The sequence below is a fragment of the Echeneis naucrates genome, chromosome 6 (assembly GCF_900963305.1).
Source record: "Echeneis naucrates chromosome 6, fEcheNa1.1, whole genome shotgun sequence".
Classification (NCBI taxonomy): domain Eukaryota; kingdom Metazoa; phylum Chordata; class Actinopteri; order Carangiformes; family Echeneidae; genus Echeneis; species Echeneis naucrates.
This window is the reverse complement of record NC_042516.1, coordinates 11,895,464-11,914,411: the sequence shown is the minus strand read 5'-3', so window position 1 is coordinate 11,914,411 and position 18,948 is coordinate 11,895,464. Positions and strand designations below refer to the sequence as shown.

Genomic DNA, 18,948 nt, shown 5'->3' with positions numbered 1-18,948 from the left:
ACAATGTAGCTCAAACAACCTGACGAGATATTTACACAACCAATGCAACTGATATTTACATAAAAATAGTCATAAGGCAATACTGCAAAGACAAAATCTAGCCGGTACAGCGCAATGTTTCACTAAATTCAAAGTCGGCTTTGGTTTATTATAATACTTCTTACTTATTACTTGGTTATGACCTCTCAGGCTCTGCATAATCACGACTTCATTAACATCCCTATTAAAATGCACATCAAACTGTAGGGACTAAATCAATCAACCCTTTACAACAAGAATTGTACATATCTATGTCTGCAGTTCAAGCCACTCTTTGGCAGTTCCTTCTTACGTCCACCAGGTGTCTCCCTTCACCTACAGCAATCAGTAGGAGGCAGCCGTGATGGCAGCAGCACCACCAGGCTCAATGTGCTTCAAGTGGCAGGAGTGGCAGAGAAGCTGGCCATTCAGAGGGTAGCATCGGTGACCCTCTTCATCATTCAGCTCCATCTTACAGTCCTAAAAAAAAAAAGAAATCACAGTTACGAGAAATCATAACAAATCCACATTTACTGCGATATATAAAAATCTCATCATTGGATGGTCTTCAGTAGATAAAAGGCCCCTATATTTGCTTATGGCATAGATTTTCAAGAAAGGTGCAGATGCCCCTCTGAACAAAACCCATTTGGAGCGCACAGCCCCACACTAGTTATATTCTATTTTAGAAGGGCGCCTCTCCTCACACTCCACTGATTTTTATTTACATGAAATGGAAGAACACCAGTTGTCAATCAGCATTGGCAAAAAAACAGAAGTGGCACTAAAAATGATGAGATAGTGAATGATGAAGTGTTGCATACCTGCTCGCCTCGGCAGTACACAGTTATCACTGAGACTGTAATTAAGATTGGGGATCCACTCATTATGATTTCTCCTAATGAGCCATTTAGAGACTCTGGCTCAGAGCCACGCATGTTTCAAAGGCATGTTTGAACTCACCTCACAATGATAGCATTCCACATGATAGTCTTTGTCCATGGATACCACTCGAATGGTTTCATCAGAGCCCTGTTAAAAGATTCAGACAGACAACTTGTAACTCAAGCCAGTCTTGCAAGAAGACCAGGATTTTTCCTGCATACAAGATTAAGAGGTTGCTGCCCTCTGACATCATGAAAACTGTTACTTTCTGACAAGGTTTGCACTAGGAGGGTCAAATTTTTAATTGCCATTACAGTACTACGGCAGTTTGGCAGCACTGTTTCAGTAACAGTATATTGGAAGTCATTGCTAAAACTGCCAATGAGGAAGGAAAGTGGCACAAGATTTCTAAAATCGCCACACAGATTTTCTTCCCAACACTGGATGTGTAGAGTGATAATTCATGGTGGTGTTTCGTGGGTATTGCATCCAAGCATGTTGAGTTTGACAGAAAAAAGCCTCCTGAATGAGCGGTAAATCCCATCAGTGTAAGGTTAATGTTTCTGGCTTTGCAGCAATGTCTTGTAAAATAAGTGATTACTTTACAAGTCGAGTTCACGATGAGGAGCGCCATGAGGGCTGCTGGAACAGCACAGACAATTAATTACAGGCATTTAAACAGTAATAAAGTAAATTAATTGTTACTGAGGAGATGCGGTAAATTTGTCACGTCTGAAAGTAGTATACATCCTCAGGATATGGGATGGGCCAGTGCTGGCGAGGGTCGGCGTTCAGGATATTAAAAGATGTAACCCACCTTTCTGGGTTACATCTCTTAAGCTACTTCAGTAATAAATAAATTGAGTGATAAATTTCGGTCCCAATCAAAACTACAAAAAATGAATAAATTACATGATGCCAGTGTTTTGTTTTTTTTAATTAAAACAATAAATAAATAAATATGCTCCATATACTTAATGTTCCTGAATTATTTTTGCCATCAATTTGTCAGTGATTAAAACCAACATTAATTATGATGTATTATTAGTTTTGTGCAGTGTCAGATTTACAATTTACTACCCTATACATCCCAAGTAAAAACCATTATCAAAAAATTCAATCAATGCAGTTCTATTCTGACTTTATTTGTATCTGACCTCACAGTTTCTGCAAGTAAACATTTTTGTCCATTAATGACTTGAAAAGGGAAGTAAAGTAGAGGGATGCCTGCGAGATATAACACCTAAAACACAAAATGCATTGCCTGTAAAAATGTTTTGCCTGAGCCAGTTGAGCGCGTGGCGTACATGCATATAATCAAATTGGTACCACCTCTGCCTCGATTTGAGCCAAGAAAAAACTGTGGAGGAACCCTGTCTGATTCTGTTCAACCTCTCAGTCTGACAAAAGCTTCAAACAGCACACAGCACTTTTGTTCAACGGCTGAATGCTCTGTACCTTAAACTGCTCATATGCAATACAAACTTCCTTTTCAGCATAGACCCACTCTGTCGCTGCATTATTGAATAACTTTGGTCCTTTGCAACTAAATGTGACTCATTAACGTCGATGATAAATACAGAGGCATCAGCATTCTAGCAAATTATTTAAAATATGTACAAAGGTCTTGTATCTTTATCTGAACACCATGTGCTCTTTGTCCTCCTGATTTTCCGTGACCACAGAGCAACAGCAGTTGGGTCTTTTTAAGTTCCCTTTCTTTGGTTACAATATAACAATATCTGTCTGAGAGACCCCCCCGAACATCCGCACAACAGCGTGAATACTAAGCTGCTCAGCCTCACTCACACACACAACCTCTCCTCTACATACCGGCTTCATTGCTTACTAAAAGGGGAGGGCAAAAGACATTCCTGCAAAGTCGAGTCTAATTTTGGACATTTCTTTATTTTTGCCAACATGTCCTGCGTGCGCACTTCTCCCGAAGACACCTCTCTGTAACTGCTCCATTGTTCCTACACATCACGTCATATCACAGCATGGAGACATGAGGACATATACAGAGCTGACCTGTGGTCTGGTGGAAAATATTATGTAATGAACTATCTGCCTTTTCAGTAACTGAAGCTCGAGTTTGGAATACAGTGAGTAATAATGATGTCGATGTTGGACTTCCTCTCATTGAAACTTCCCCAGTTCCCAAGTTAACGTCACAAATCCATAAATTCATAATTTCGGTTTATGAAAAGGAAATGCATGAAGCTCGCATTTAGCACTTTTTATTTGAAAGTTATACTTTCTTATTCTTTCTTATGGATTTTAAACTGAAGTTAAGTCTTAGGTCTGGATGAAAACCTTTTTGTATTTCATTCTCATTCCTCTCCTCTGATTGAATGTCATCTTCTTTCTGGCAGCTCATAAATAAAACCATGAAACCTTCTGCTGCTGCAACATGACAAAATTACATGCCCTGCCAGGAGCCTACTCAGACATAATACACAATAGACCCATGAGTATACAATAGTGACAATATTGGTGCCACAATCACACACTTAAAAAGTTATGTTTATAAAAATTAAGATGTTAAGCTTTGGAAATCTAACTAGTAACTAGTAATACACTAGTACCTCAGTATGTGAATAAGACATATATATTTATTATAACCAGTTCTGTAACACATGCTGATGTTATCTTACTTCTGACGGCAGGATGGGCTGGTTACAGGCTGCACATTTAGGGGCCAGGACCCTGTGAGAGAGAAAGAGAAACAGACAATTTGTAAATAAATTTGTAATCCGCACTTAAAAAACCAAACTACACCAAATGAATGAATTCATTTTGTTAATGAACCTCTGAGCGCTGTTTGTTCTTTCATGACCTGAATTCAAATTCAATATCACAGAGGACTAAATGTTACAGTTCATAACTCATAGTCTAACAACCTTTAAAAACCCATATGATCACTTGCTCTCTGTCTCTCCCAACTGTTGACTAAATTCAAGATACTGATTCAACTTGGCTGCCAGGTTTGCAGATGTGCTGCCTTTCCCTCTCACATGTGACTCCCGAAGTCCAAAAAATGAGTAGAAAAACGAGAAGCAAAATGAATTCATTACATCCACACACATGGCTGGCACCTGGATGTCTGACGAAATAACAAAAGACCTCTCAGGGTGGATGGGCATAACATAACACATACTGTATACACAATAAGTTTTTTCTGATTTAATAAGTGTAGAGAACACGTGGTCATGTGCTCAGCTGTGTGGTACATGTTGTCCTCCTAGCAGAGAGAAGAACAACTAAAAGTCCGGATGAGTTTCAGCAGATGCCAAGGCACTGCAGGTGTTGCTGTTGACAATTCATAATTAAGTTTGTCTCTAAAAGTGGCACTAAAGCAGTCTTACTAACACCAACAAAACCCAAATTTTTCATTGAGCTCTGTATTTGTTTTCAAAGCATGTTTCTCTGGGTTTAAACGGGATCTATGACTGCACACCGTTCTTCACACCCCTAACGTTGATCCTTTCTCCCTCCCCCAGACTCTACTTTGATCCCTGACTACACTTCTCATGTGTCCGACACACGTGTCAGAGAAAACCTCTGTTAACCCATGCGGACCTTCACAAGTGATCGGATCTTTTTACTGACTCAGGTCTTTGAATCTCGTTCAGTGAAATGAACGAATATTTTTTCATGTCATTCGTTCATTTTGTTCTTTGGATTCTTTGTGACCAAATCCCACTGAAGTTGAATTTCTGATTACTCCGCCTATCATTAAACAATTCTCATTCTATGATGGCTGTTCACTTCAGCCTACCTGCTCACTGAAGACATTTGTTCCAACAGAAAGGCAAATTAAACATCCACCCCATAGCTACAGGGCTACAGCTAAAGGTTTCATCATCTAATCTCTATAAAACGAGCTGTGTGTCTGTCACGTTGGGAACCACAGCACATTGCAGTGTAAAGGTGAGGCAGCATGTCTCTGTATGTGTGAATGATGCATGTAAGTGAATCTATCTATCATATTTATAATATCCAATTCATATAATATTGCATATAATTACATATGGTCTAGCAGTTTTGTGCCTTGTGCCTTGAGTAGCATGTTGGCATAGTGGTTAGTACGGTGGTGTAGTTGCCCCACAATAAGAAGGTCGCAATTCGATTCCCGGCATACAAAAAGCTGGTTCAAAACGAAAAACATCACTACTGTGTTATAATTTAACTCAAAATATGAAATTAAGACAATTTTTCCACTGTCATGTTAAACTAATTTAACAGATAAATTCAGGTCATGTATTCATGTTACATGGAACTACTGGTTAACAAGTTATACTTGTGGTAGTCTTTGACACAGTAGATCTTATTTTCAGTGTCCACAGTGAAGGGCACTCCATCAAGGCTCTCATTACAGACAACACAGCGGAAGCAGCCAGGGTGGTAGGACTTCCCGAGGGCCTGCAGGATCTAAAGAAAAGAAATTAGGGAAGAATATCAGGAAATAAATCCTCTTGTATTTCACATTTCCTCAATGTTCCTGTCCAAAAGAACTAAAATCATTGTTGCCTTTAGAGTAATTTTTTATGATTCCTGCACTGATATTAAGTCATCACAGCAAACAGGAGAAGGACACAGTTCACCAAGAACTCACGTAATTACACCTACCAAAAAATTCTAAAAGTAAACCACAGAAATTTATATAAATTCTGTATCTTCGCTGGAAAATTTAAGAGATAGGCAGATATGTCACATACAACAAAAAATGCCCACCATGTCCATGCAGATTTTTGTGTGAAATACAGCATGCTAAGTGTGCAGATTTGAAGATAAGACAAGTAGAGAAACTCCTCTTTCATCTCTGTTAGCTGGACGAAGAACATGTGTGGAGTGATGTCAACAACAATCCTTCAACGCTTCCTGACATGATCAAATGCCTTTTGTGTGTCAGTTTTCCCCCATGTGTGTGTGTGTGTGTGTGTGTGTGAATGTAGGAATGAGAGCACAAAAGATGCATACGCAGAAGCAAAGTTTCCTCTCAAGTCTTTCTCCAGACTTAGCCACAGAAAGCTCTTTTAGTTAAGTAGCAATTTTTGCAGAGAATACCTGGCTCTGACCCACACACTTGCACACACTTGCGCAGACACACAGACACACACACAGCACAGACAAGTGAGAGAAGTAACAGACACTCACCATGTCCATAATCAAATGTCCACATGCATTGCACTTGTCCGCAGACTGCTGGAAACCGGAGTACTTTGGCAGACAGAGACAAGAAAACAGACACATTAGAAAAAAAAAAAAAAAAACGAATTATATGGAATTTGTTAAAAAAGACATTGAAAGGGGACTTCAGGGATGAGGACAGAGTAGTTCCTGAGAATGCAATTTCACATATACAGTATACATATTTATTATTTGTTATTATGTATGCAGTGTGAAATGGACATGCCAACAGACTGGGCAGAGAAATAATTGACAACACATAGAGGGAGCAGAGCCCGAACAAATTAAATTCAGTATAAATTTTGATTTTAATCGAGCAAATTAAACCTTTCATTGGAAGGGCGATTAGAATAAGATTTCAAAACACACATAGACCTACTGACAGCCTAAATAGGAGGATTGCTATAATTTGCAATAAGCTAAGTGCTTATAGAAAAACCAAAAAGTGAAGATTCACTTTGACAACATAATGTTCATACTTGCTACAAAAAACATGTTGGAAATTACAACACATTTAAACTGTGCAATATATATTAGGCATACTCAAAATACATATAGTAATACTGCACTGTTGTGAATGGCCCAACTGACCTCCAGCCTATAAACCAGAGTAAATCACCTTCTCAGTTACTGACCTCCCTCCAGTCGTACACAAGGGTTGAAATTGATATGGATCAGTTGCATTAGACAGAAGAAATAGGCCACAAGGTGAAAGTTACTAACTTGCATTGTATATTTAATTTGATATTATAGGTTGCCAAGGCAGAAAAGAATTGTTGTTGAAAAAGATAATGGTTATTTAAATAGATGATTCCTTCTTAATCACAATTATAATGAAAAAAAGCGATGTGAAATGGGTCACAACTAATGTTAGAGTAATATTAAATATTGCCCAAATTACCAGAAAGTCCTCCTCACAGAAAACTTTCCCTCCGACGTAATAGAAAGCCTTCCCTCTTAGCCTCCGACCTGTAGAATCAGACAGATAAATCTTTTTAATAAACAATACAAAGCAGGATTTGCACCTGGAACTCTCACAAACTGCCCCTTAGAAAGAAAATAAATGTTTTCCTGTCACCATTGAGATAAGATAATCCTCTATTATACGATTTGTAGATTAGAGCAGCCTAGAAAAGGAAAGTCGATAATATGGTGTTGTAATGTCTTCATGAAAATTCCTCCAAAGCCAAGATCCCAGTCTCAGAAAATAGTTACAACACTAATGCATGAAGACTGTGGTGATTAATTACAGCTATTCGAAGGTAATGAACCCTATTGCAATATTCATTATATCCTGCTGAATCCCGGTGAGATAAATCAAATAAACGGATTCATGGTTTGGTGGTGTCTTAATATAATATAGCAGGGACACAGAACAGGCTACAGTGGGACAAGGGCCACATTTGGATCAAGCACATGTGGGGAAAATGCTGATTAAATTCAATTACAAGACAGGTGCAAAAGTTTAAACACTCTGCTCTATTGGATTTCATGGAAACCACAGGCAAAGATCCACTATGGTCTGCTGTTCCCCTTTTCTCTTTTCTGGTGTCTTACCATCAACTGGCTGTGCTTCCTGTCGATGTGTTTTCATCATTCTGTTCTTAATCTAGCTTCTTATAGCTGCACATGCACAACACACAAACAAGTACACGCATAGCAAAACCTCCTGTCTCACTGCATCTATCTATTCTTGCCCTGGTCCCACAGGAAGAGGGAACATTCCTTAGGTTTTGAGTGGGGTGGTGAGAGAGGGGGAAACAGAGAGAAGGAGGGGTTAACCTTGGTGAACAGGAGCTCTCTTTATGTCACATCTCACGCTCTGTTTACCTGATTCCTTGTATTTAGATAGACTCATGCAAAACTTTGTAATGCTACGAAACACAGCTCGTGTTATTTTATCTTGAGGGCAGAGATCTTTCATTGTTAAACCATCAAGGGCTATGTTACAAGTTAACAGGACCGAGCAAGACATTTTTATTGAACCACTGGATTTTTTGTTGGGATTTTTGTCTTAATGCAATTAAGTACAGAGATTTGTGGAGCATTCATATTCTTTCTTATCTATTTTTACACCCCTACGGCTGCCTTTACATCACCAGACCATTTACTGATGGAAATAATTTGACTGTCTGGAGAAGCAAAAGACAGCAATAAACAGTTTTTTTTAACAATCAGCTCCAATTGCATGTTGAATGGAGAGATAACAGCAAAGCAAAAAACTGAAAAAAAATTATCTTTTTAAATAAACGTCAAATGAAAGTCTCTGATACAGTTATTCACAATTACATTATCTCATGTTGATTGAATAATAATGCTCATACAGCAACTAAGGCTTCCACAACAAATACTTCAAGTGGAGAAAAGCTCATCAGGCAGAGGTGTTGAGCTGGCCTTGGGTAAATACTGACAGCCAGTGGTGGAGCTGTGTCCCTTTTGGAAAAAAGGAAGGATGATGGGAATCAAATTGAGATATGGGACATTCCTCTTTGTTGCATTCCTTTCGTTTTTCCTCAGTGAGCTAGAGAGGGAAAGCTCTGAGCTTTACAGAATGATAAAAGCTTAATTAAAGTCAGCAGTCTGGGCGAACTGTTTGAAAAGCACCAGAACAAAGTGTCACTACTGCACTTCCATAAAAATGTAAAATACCTGAGGGACAGAACAAAACACAGAGCTATTTTTTAATTAAAACATCCTAAGGATTCTCTTGTGTAATGCAATTCAGAAAATAATCAGTTGACCTTGACCCTGACATGATTTCCTTATCAACCCTGTTCTTTCCTGTGCGTAAATTAGTAAAGTGGGAGAGCAAAACAGGATTATCTCTGTTATACCAATTTCAGATTTTTACACTGTATTCTCTGACATTGACTCCATAATTCATTCATCCATCTTCTACTGCTTATCCGTTTCCAGGTCGCAGGGGGTGCTGGAGCAGGGTGGGGTACACCCTGGACAGGTCACCAGTCCATCACAGAGCCAACACACAGAGACAGACAGAGACCAACAACCACTCACACTCACACTGTGGGGCAACAGCGCTAACCACTCCGCTGCCATGCTTGCTCCTACAGTTAACTGACAAAGTGAAAACCCTATGCAAATTTACAGTAATTCTCTCTGGCAGTCTGCATATACATTTTGACTTTGACTGTGAGCAGCACCTGGGACGTTTAGTCAAAGCCTGAAATTTGACCCAACAGATGTTAACATACCAGTACATTCAGGACCAATCAGACCCTTGTTTGTGTTCTCCAAAGACCCAAAACTAGATTCCAAGCTAGCTGGAATAAGTGCAAAAAACTGTGCAAAATAATAACATTAAATAAAAAAAATTTTTTGATCTTTTTATCATTGTTGATAATTTTACTTAAAAATATATTTAAAGCTAATTTGAGAAAATGTTTTCCTTTTCCTTCTGAGATCTGCTAACTACTGCCAAACTCAATTCATCAAAGTGTTCAAAGTGTTTTGGAAGAAGATGAAAAGGGATGCTTAATATTACAGCACTAAATTTATAACTGCAAGATTACTGTGTTGGCAGAACTGTGAGTAAATGTGAATGCGTCAGTGTGCCCCTGCACACTGTGCATCCGGTGGGATATGTACTACCACTGAATGCTCTCCATATCCCATACTGTACTCCCAGATGACATGAGACAGGACCGCGTGTCCTCCTGGACCCCGATTTACAGAGGGGCCCCTATGCCTACATTCCTCTCCAGTTGAGATGTATTTCTCTGGGGCCTCTCATAGCAAACACAACCTTTATGCCCTCACATGGAGCAAGGTATGAGAGGTATGTGATGCGTAGCCACCCTTCTCCCCTCTTTAGACATCAGCTTCAATCCGAGCAACAAGGTGTGTCTTCTTTCTCCTCTCCTATCTCACTGACTCACTCACACTGACACTCACACACACACCTGCTGTCTGTGTGAATAAAACACAAAGATTGGTCAGATAAACTGTCTAAACTGACAAAATATAACCAAGAAACGTGGCCAGTGCAGCTTTGACTGGGCAATCCAGTGAAATTTGCTAAAATGACACACAAATGCAGGTCACAACAACAGTTTCCACCAGACAGTTAAAGGGCATATTGCAGGTTGAATCAATGTTTAGAAAAATAACATAAGAACTGTTTTTACTTCAAAATATATTGGTAAATACAATAATTAGGCTTCTAGAGATGTTTTTGTGAGAAAATTTTGCTTTTGCATCCGAAAAAGCTGACGCAGAGACATAGGCAGAGGGAGAGGGAGCTCCAAGTGCAGGACTTTGATGCTTGGTTTCTGAATCCCTGCGTGCTTCAGACAGCCTAGATGTACTGCAGGCAGGAGCATTGACCTCTGCAGGCCAGCAGAGACAAGTAGGTTATACAGAGTTACTCTGACACCGTGCTGGATCTCCGGCTAGTGTCGTTGGACTGCGATTGATTGACTGATTGATGCTCTTGTTACTCACTACTTTGGCGCTAGTCCGACGTTACTCGTTCATTGTTTTTGTAACACACACCTCTGTATGTGTTCCAGGCAAGAATATGGCCATGTATAATCCTCATCCTACCTGGATTATTTCTCCATAACGATCGGCTCATTCTACATTTTACATCGTGGCCGTTTTATTACCTGGAACACACACACCTCTTGTATTCAGACAGCTTGTAGCCAGTGTTTGGATGTCTCCTCTGGACATCACTTACAACACAGTCCAAGTCCTCATCGCTCACAGCTGGATACAAGTCTGTCTTTCTGCATACACACCAAAAAAAAAAAACCCAAAACATTAACCACGAGTAATTTCCTGGTCCGATCTGGTCTAGTCTCGGTCCCATTTCTGGTCTAGTCTAGTCTGGTCTGGTCCCGTCAAGGTCCTGGAGAGGGGGGACGCCATGTCTTGCATTACCAGTCCATTACTCCTAACCAATTCACCAATTAACCTTGCCATGTTCAGCTGCCTGCACCAGAAATTGAACACTCTCTCTGCTCTGGTCTCTTTTCTGGTCCTGTTTACCATCTGTCTACTATCAGCTTTTAATTGGTGAAGAGTAACTGTAGCCCAGTTACTCTTCACCAATTAACCATCTGTCCTTACCAGGAATGAAACCCACGACCTCCTTATTGCGGGTGGGCAGCGCTAACTACTACACCACCGTGCTGCTCAAATTTAAATGGCAGAAAAAAAATTGGTAGATCAGCATCCTCCATCTGTATTTTTTCTTTAAATCCCAAACTGGCAAACAGAAACATATTTTTAAAATGTATTTTTTATAATAAATATTATATATATGATATATACCTACTTTATTTATCCTGAGGGAAATTCACTTACATGCATCATTGATATTTTCCACATATGAATTAGGATAATAAAATACATAATAATGCTGAATGTTCAGCAGATTTGTAAAACTCAAAATTTCTTCTGCTTGCTTTGGACAACTGAGCTGAGGAAGCTGTGTGCACCGAAGGCACCACACCCGGTGTCAGCCAATGTCATAAACATCTAAAAATAAATGAATCTGCAATATGCCCTCAAAGAGGAAAAACTACATAAAACCTTCACATATGCAAGATCTGAAGTTCCCATGTCAAACTCTGGAGAGAATTTGGATACATACACTATACACATATCAATTGAGTGATGACTGAATTCGGTCTGAAAAAAATCTTGCACAGCGTATCTTTGTGTGGGCTCGAGGAGTGACTGGCACACCCAGAAACTAAACATCACCAGCACAGGGCAGTAATCCCTAAATAACTGTGTTTGCTCGAGGCAGTAAGTAACTGAAGAGGGTACCATTTTCATTTAATGAGACAGGGTCTTTGGCAAGTGATTAGTCAGGAGTTGAAATGAGCACTGCATGTCAAACGACCAAAAAAAAAAAAAGGGTAAGTATTTGATGGACTGAGTGACATGTGTATGTGCGTGTACTTACTACAGGCGCTGCAGGTGAAGCAGCCGTCATGGTAAAGGCTACCCATAGCCTGGCAAGCCTGGTTGGCGCCATACACTGCCTTGTTACACTTCACACAGATTCCTGCAACACAACAAAGAATAAACTGGGTCAAAAGGGCCACACATTGAAGTAATCTGCCATTCATTCCATTGCAGTTCATGGACTGGCTTCCTGTTCGCACACGCACTGATGTTGTAACTATATAAACACATACTGAACCATAGAATAATAGAAGACACAAAGTGTGATGTAAAGTTAGATTACTGTACCAGGATAAGAGGTTGAGATGGAGAAAAAACATCACAAAATTCAGTTATTCAGTTATATCATTGAAACCATCAAGGCTATATTGTGGAAAGGGGAAATATAACCCTATTTGCTTATTTGACTTGGCTCAGGGACCGAGAGTCTGTTAATTAAAACTTGGATAAAAATCAAAGAGTTCCTACACGCACAGCACACACAATCAGTGCGGGTTCATACTGAAATATCAGAAGTCTACTTAAAATATAATAATAATAATCACTATATTCAAGACCAATATATTTGCTACTGATGTAGTAAGAAAATTAAAATTGAAATGAAAATGAAAATAAAGCAAATAAATCTTTTGAGAGAAAGAGTTTTCAATCACGTAGGTTAAGAATACCACTTGATATTCTGAAACGCATTACATAATCCCCCTTTTGACCTGAACAACACAGGGTTTCCATGTGATCAACACAAACTTTTTTCCATCATGAGGCAGTAAAGAAGAACACTACTTTCCTGACACTTCACATCTTTTCTGTCCATCTCTCTCATGCATTATATGGCATGACGTGACATGATAATTAACATATGGACTGTGACAAGCGCTAAACTCTTTGACTGCTGACCCTAACATGTAATCAGCTGGCCACTATCAATCAGATACGTTATGATATGAGTATTAAAACAGTCACAGCAACTGAAGGGGTGACAGCATTACTGGTGTTTGAGAGTGCAAGAGTGATTTTCTCTCATGTGTGTGCATGTGCATGTGGATATTTGTGTGTGCATGTTTTTATAGAAAAACTCCCTGGAGACAGAGAAGTAGAGCTCAGCAAAAGAGCCAGGCCCGGCCCAGTCCAGCCCAGCCCTGGTCCTCCAAGATCACTGACAAAGAAACTTCTGTTTCCACTTTATCCAAAACACATCACGAGGCTGACTCCTCCAAAACACAAGCTGTCGCATTTTTATAACCTTCTTCAAATTTTTCTTCTTAGGCAGTCATACAAATGGTAATAAAATGTACTATTGGGCTATATATAATACATTCAGAGCGTCTCTTAATACCACAACAAAGGACACATCATCAGAGGCCCCAGTGGCTGGAAAGAAGATTTAGAGATAATAGAGGGATATTATTAGAGAGCAAAAGAATATAACTTTTATGTAAGCTATTTTGTTTACGTGAAAACACAAAGATGTTGTCATGCGCTCAAATTACTAAAATGAACGGGTGACGATCCTATAAATCACATTATTCCCAGGCTTATCTGATGTAAATATTTACTGTAAACAACTCTTGTGTAAGAACAAACTTGTGAAGAGTGAGATTCTCAGGAAAACCGTTTCCACACAGTACAGCACACTGTCCTCTTTCAGCATCTAAAACAGGGCCAGAGTTTTGATTTGTACACCTCACAAGAGCAAAAATGCAGCCAAAGTCCATTTTATCTTTTAAACCAGAACTGCTTGTTTCTGAACTAACCTCCTCACCGGTTGGGCCACTACAAATTTGCTTTTGGCTGAAGACCCATATTCCAAAACACCATGATTATTCCGGGCTCTGGCTATGAATGGGGGGAGGGGAAACAAAACATGGAGCCAAAGCTTCACCCCTCCTAACAACCTCCCTCTCCCCCAACACCTTTCCCAGCTGTCAAAACTCTGTGTAGATGGCTGCATGCTGGTCATAACACCACTAACTGAAAACTAGACTCTTGTCACACATTATAACAGCTACTGAATATTTTGAGTTTTTAAAATTCATTAATCTACTAAATTATATACCATTAACTTCACATTATGTTTATAAGTAGAACACATATGTGCAACACTATAATGTAGTTAAATCTGTAACAGATCAATCACATGATACAACTTTGGAAAAATCTAAATTGTTTGTATTACACAATATACAGTCACCTGTGTTAACTGTGGCCCCACACTTACGTAGCATATTACATTCAGTCCAATGATGCAAGCCATATATTTATACATGTATGTACACATGTATTCAAGCATATCACATTCATGCAAATATAAAAGTCAGTCTCCAAAAGCAGAAGCCAAGTCTCCCTGGGAAGAGTTAAGACGAAGCTTTCCACTATGTAGCCAGATGGGATGAATTAATCCTCCATCTTAACAGAAAACTAAACGCTTCACTGAGTGTGTGTGTGTGTGTGTGTGTCTGTGTGTGTGTGTGTGTGAGTGTGAGTGTCAGATAAAGGGGAGTGAGAAGAGTACTGCGATGTCCCGCCACTTCTTCCCTCTTGGATGAACTTGTCTATAAATCTCAAGTCCTCTCAGCCTCTTGTGGACAAGAACAAAGACGGATCGAACAACTTGTCCTTAAATCTCACCGTTTGTCTACTCATCGATTGAGCTACACCGCAGGCACCTCTAAAGTTGTATGGGACTCCCCTCCCCTTCTCATCTTAAGACTTCATTTCTAAAATTCCTTACTTGCTTTCTTCAGACATTCCTCAGTGTTCCCCCGGTGCAGCCATTTGGCTCTGGACTCATTTTCCCAGAACCTCCAGCTGCTGTTATGCCAATCATCATTCGATGTACAGTTGGGAACCTTGGTGGATCCCTGCTCACTGCCGAGGCAATGGCAAAGACTTTTCAAATAACTTTTTGTCTTTTTTTTTAGCTTTTCAGAAACCTAACCTCATTCAAACATAGAATTTTAAAGAGGCACACTAAAGATGTAGCTGGATGCACAGTTATGAAAACACACAAGGTTTTTTCTGGCATAAAATATGACTCAGAGGATGAGCCATGTCCTGGTGGAAAACTCCTCTCAGGAACTGTGTGTGGGTTATGTGAGAATATGTGCATGAAAAAATAGGCCGTGTAACTTAAAAATGTACACCTCTGCTGATTGCTTACTGCACTCTCCCACAACTCTGTAATATTTCCATCGCTGAGCTATTTATGAGGCTCGTCGTGACAGTGATGTATTGAAGAGCACCTTATACCCTTACATGCCAATATGAGCACACGGGGGAGCTGAGGAAGGCTGAGAATTACAATCGTGACTTTTCACCAGGAAATCCCTACTGTAGGGGTGGGCTGTGTGGGTGTGTGGGTGGCTGTGTGTGTGTGTGTGCGCGCAATGGGGTTTTTTGCGGTTTCAAACACAATATCATCAACCCCCTTTCTTCCTCTATTTTTCATTCATGAAGTGGGACATCCCGTTTTCATGAATGGCCTTGGCTCTATACACCTGGCCAACATATGAACACCAGCATTCTCTAAAAAAAACACACTCCTTGCAGGATATGGTCCATCTTGCCTATTTACTACTTTTGCATGTGCCAGCTTATATCACAATAAGGCATGTGTACTTTTCCATGTTCTAATAATTTCCTGACAGAGCCTCTAAAGTGCAGAAGTATCATAGGCACTAACATTTGTGCTGGAGCTCTACTACAATGGCAGCCATGGTTACTCGTTTGTAATGTGCTCTCAAAATCCAGATCTAACAACCACTGTTGATGTTACTCATTATCACTTTCATTGTGCGCATCTGTTCATCACATGCACAAGCACGCATGGCATTCTCACAAAAAAATGAGAAAAGTGTCAGCGCAGGTTTGCAGTACTTACGTCATATAAGGAACAGTGAATGCGTGTCAGTCAGTCAACAGTGGAAGGAGCATTAAAACAGCATTAAAATGGAGCTGATATCCCGACAACTCATATCTAGATAATGACTTATCAGTGTTGACTCAAGAGTAACCGATTCAATGTGAGAGGAGATGAAAGGGCAACATTCCTCTTTCTGTCCTTGGCCCTACCTTTTACTGCTCAAGGACTTCTTGCAGCTACCAGAAGGGCAGACAATGAATCATTTAAAAGAAAGACATGAAACAAATTAGAAAATGATTCCATCTGCATTCCACAGAAGAAAAGGGAGAGACCTCCTACGGCTTCTGCCTAATAAATTCCACTATTTTAAAGGCAAAGTTGATCAAGAATACCAACATACAGGCATAAGACAACTGGGATACCATGATGATTGACGGACACAGCGTCTTTCACGATGTGGGAGAAAAACAGAAAAACTGTGACAGAGCGAAAGTGTGCATGTGTAAATCAAGTAAAAACAAGTGGATTTATGTTCTGACCAGTGGGTGGGCAGTTCTGTCATTCAATGGGCCTTGGATTAGTGATCTCACAGACAAACAGAACCCCCCTTGTTGCTGGTCTAACATGTCTTACCAAAGTAGTCTGCCTTTGGTTGGGCATCCATCTCTTTTTCCAGACGTTTAGTGAGAGCTTCTAGTTTTATTTCAGCAGCAGAAGGCCCCTGTTCAGGGGGATGTGCGAGGAGAGACTGGCAGGTTAGATGGGCAGGCTTTGAGGAACACGGGACTTCTGCTTCAGCACTGGCAGCCTGTCCACAGTTAGATATTTGGCTCTGACCGTGACGCTGACTGCTGCTTGTTGAGACTTTGCCATGACTGAAGATAGTGGATGCAGCCTGGGGTTTGGGTTGAGGTGTTTCAGAAGGCGCAGGCACGGTCGGGGAAGATGGCACAGGACCATTGGGGCTGGCAGTGGGTCTTACAGATGGAGATGGTGGTGCATAATCGGCTACAGGCTGTACGGAGGGCTGCTTCACATGCAACTCTGCTCCTCCTGTGAATGCACTCAGAGGCAGGGCTGGGATGAGGTCGGGTTTTGCTGATCCAGAAGGTAGTTCTCCTGTCCAAAACTTAGCTGGCCCAGCAGCAGAGGATGGACTCCGGTTCACAGGGGGGCTGACAACCTGATTCTGCTGGGTTGAAAGGCTGCTGGCGGGGGCAAGTGCAGGCAGGCGCTGGGGTTGTTGCTGGGATGTGCTGCCGCTGGTACCGGGGCCAGACAGGGATGGGGAAATCTGGCTGTCTTTGGACGGGGCCCAGGCGCACGGCTGGTTAGCCGGGTGACGAGCATGTGTGGGCGCGCAGTGAGACGCGTTTCCTGGGCTGGGGAGAGCAGGGGAGTTGTGCTGGTATGCATGTGGCTCCTTGTTATCGTAATTGTTTCCGAAGCCATATGCCCTGCCGGCCGGAGGTTCAGACTGGATGGCCGAGTGTTGTTTCTGGCCATCAAACTGTGCGTACTGACCGGGCCCGGTGCCCGGCACAGGAGCGGACAGTATCGGGGGCTTCGCCGCCGCTTCAGCCGGCTGTCTGTAACTATTGATGGGCGGTCTGTCTTTGGTGTAGTACGTGCTGTGGTGACCCCCATTCATTCTAATGGCCTGGTTGTTCTTGGCCATCTCCTCTTGCTGTTTCTGCATGTGTATTTTTGTCATTTTAGAGGCAAAAACTCTCCTCGTCTCTTCAAAGTCGGGGTTATTCCCTGCGTCCCTCCTGGTCCGGAATAAACCATCTCTGGACGCTTCGTACATGTTCAGGTCCTCGATAAACTTACTCGCCTCTAGTCCCAAATCCTCGTATTTATCCATGTTGGAAATACTTGTGTGTGTCCGGCTGAGTAAAGTTAAGCGAAGACAAAGCTGCAGTTGAAGGCTAAAGTCTAGCTAACGGTGTGTAACCGGGATAACCTGAACGATTAGCTCGGTCCAAACTTTCCTCCGTCCTTCAAAGTCTTCTCAGCTGATTAAAAACAAAAGGAAAGGCTCCTCGTCCTGCTCCTCGTCCTCCTCCTCCTCCTCCTCCTCGGTGAGACGTGTCCTCTCTGTCCGGCTCAGCTCTGTCCCGAACAAGCCTCCGTCTGTCTGGTTTAAAATGTGAGCAGATCCCAGATCCGATAGCCCGGCCGACCCCGCCACAAGCTGCCCCCTCCTCCCGCCGCACAGTCCCAGCGGGGCGCTTTCATTCAAATCCGCCCCCTCCCCGGTCCTGCGCGACTCCGACCAGAGAATAAATAAATATATATATATTAAAACTACTTCAAAGTGTTTCAAACAGCTGAGATGTCCATTAAGTCCTGCGATAAAAGTAGTTTTACCGTCGGAGACCGGGTCGCGGGGCAGCGGTGGGACAGGACGTGTCCGCCGGCGGACTCCACAGTCTGGCTGCTGGATTTAAAGGCGCCGCGCTCGGTGGAGGAGCAGGAGCGGCCGGATCATCCAGAAAAAATAACCTGCCGGTCCGGAGGAGGCGTTTTCTCTACTTCTCTCTAGGAAAGTTAAACAGGGACATTCACATCCGGTGTCATCTTTAAAAATAACAAGGGAGAGTTGACTCAGACGCTTATATTATAAGGCTCACCTTTGGATCCGCTCCTTCTGTATGACATTTAGACTTTGGTGACATTGGTTTACTTCACACAACCCAACTACATTTCGGTTCCATCAGCAGGACACATTTCACTTAAACGTTTTTTTTTTCTTTTTTGACACTGTGGTTTTGTGGTTTACACCTTGTTCTTGTTCGCCTAATAATAATAATATTAATAATATTTGTCGTGTGTCTCTTCCCTCTATGTCATAGGTAAAGGAATTTGGTAAAAGACACATCTGAATGGTTTTAAAGTAAATGGAAAGTGCAGAATTATTTTGGAGAAACATTTGGAAACAAATATGTTATTTTACCTTTAGTAGGAGCGGTTACATACAATGAATACAACTCATTTGATTATGATTTGCCAGCATGGTTAATTCAGTGATTAAAATTTAACTTTTT

At 41.2% G+C, this 18,948-nt stretch overlaps 1 protein-coding gene across 1 annotated transcript; it reads right to left on the bottom strand.

The window, feature by feature from the left end:
• Window positions 1-348: 348 nt before the first annotated feature.
• On the bottom strand, window positions 349-18,316 carry LOC115044402 (LIM domain-containing protein 1). The gene is made up of 9 exons (XM_029503357.1): window positions 18,272-18,316; window positions 16,532-18,162; window positions 12,035-12,136; window positions 6,998-7,065; window positions 6,064-6,126; window positions 5,207-5,337; window positions 3,561-3,612; window positions 982-1,050; window positions 349-498 (listed from the first exon to the last, which is right to left on the bottom strand). Exons 2-9 carry the CDS (start codon window positions 17,763-17,765, stop codon window positions 364-366), a joined length of 1,854 nt encoding a protein of 617 aa, XP_029359217.1. The 5' UTR covers window positions 17,766-18,162; window positions 18,272-18,316; the 3' UTR covers window positions 349-363.
• Between the last annotated feature and the right edge of the window lie 632 nt (window positions 18,317-18,948).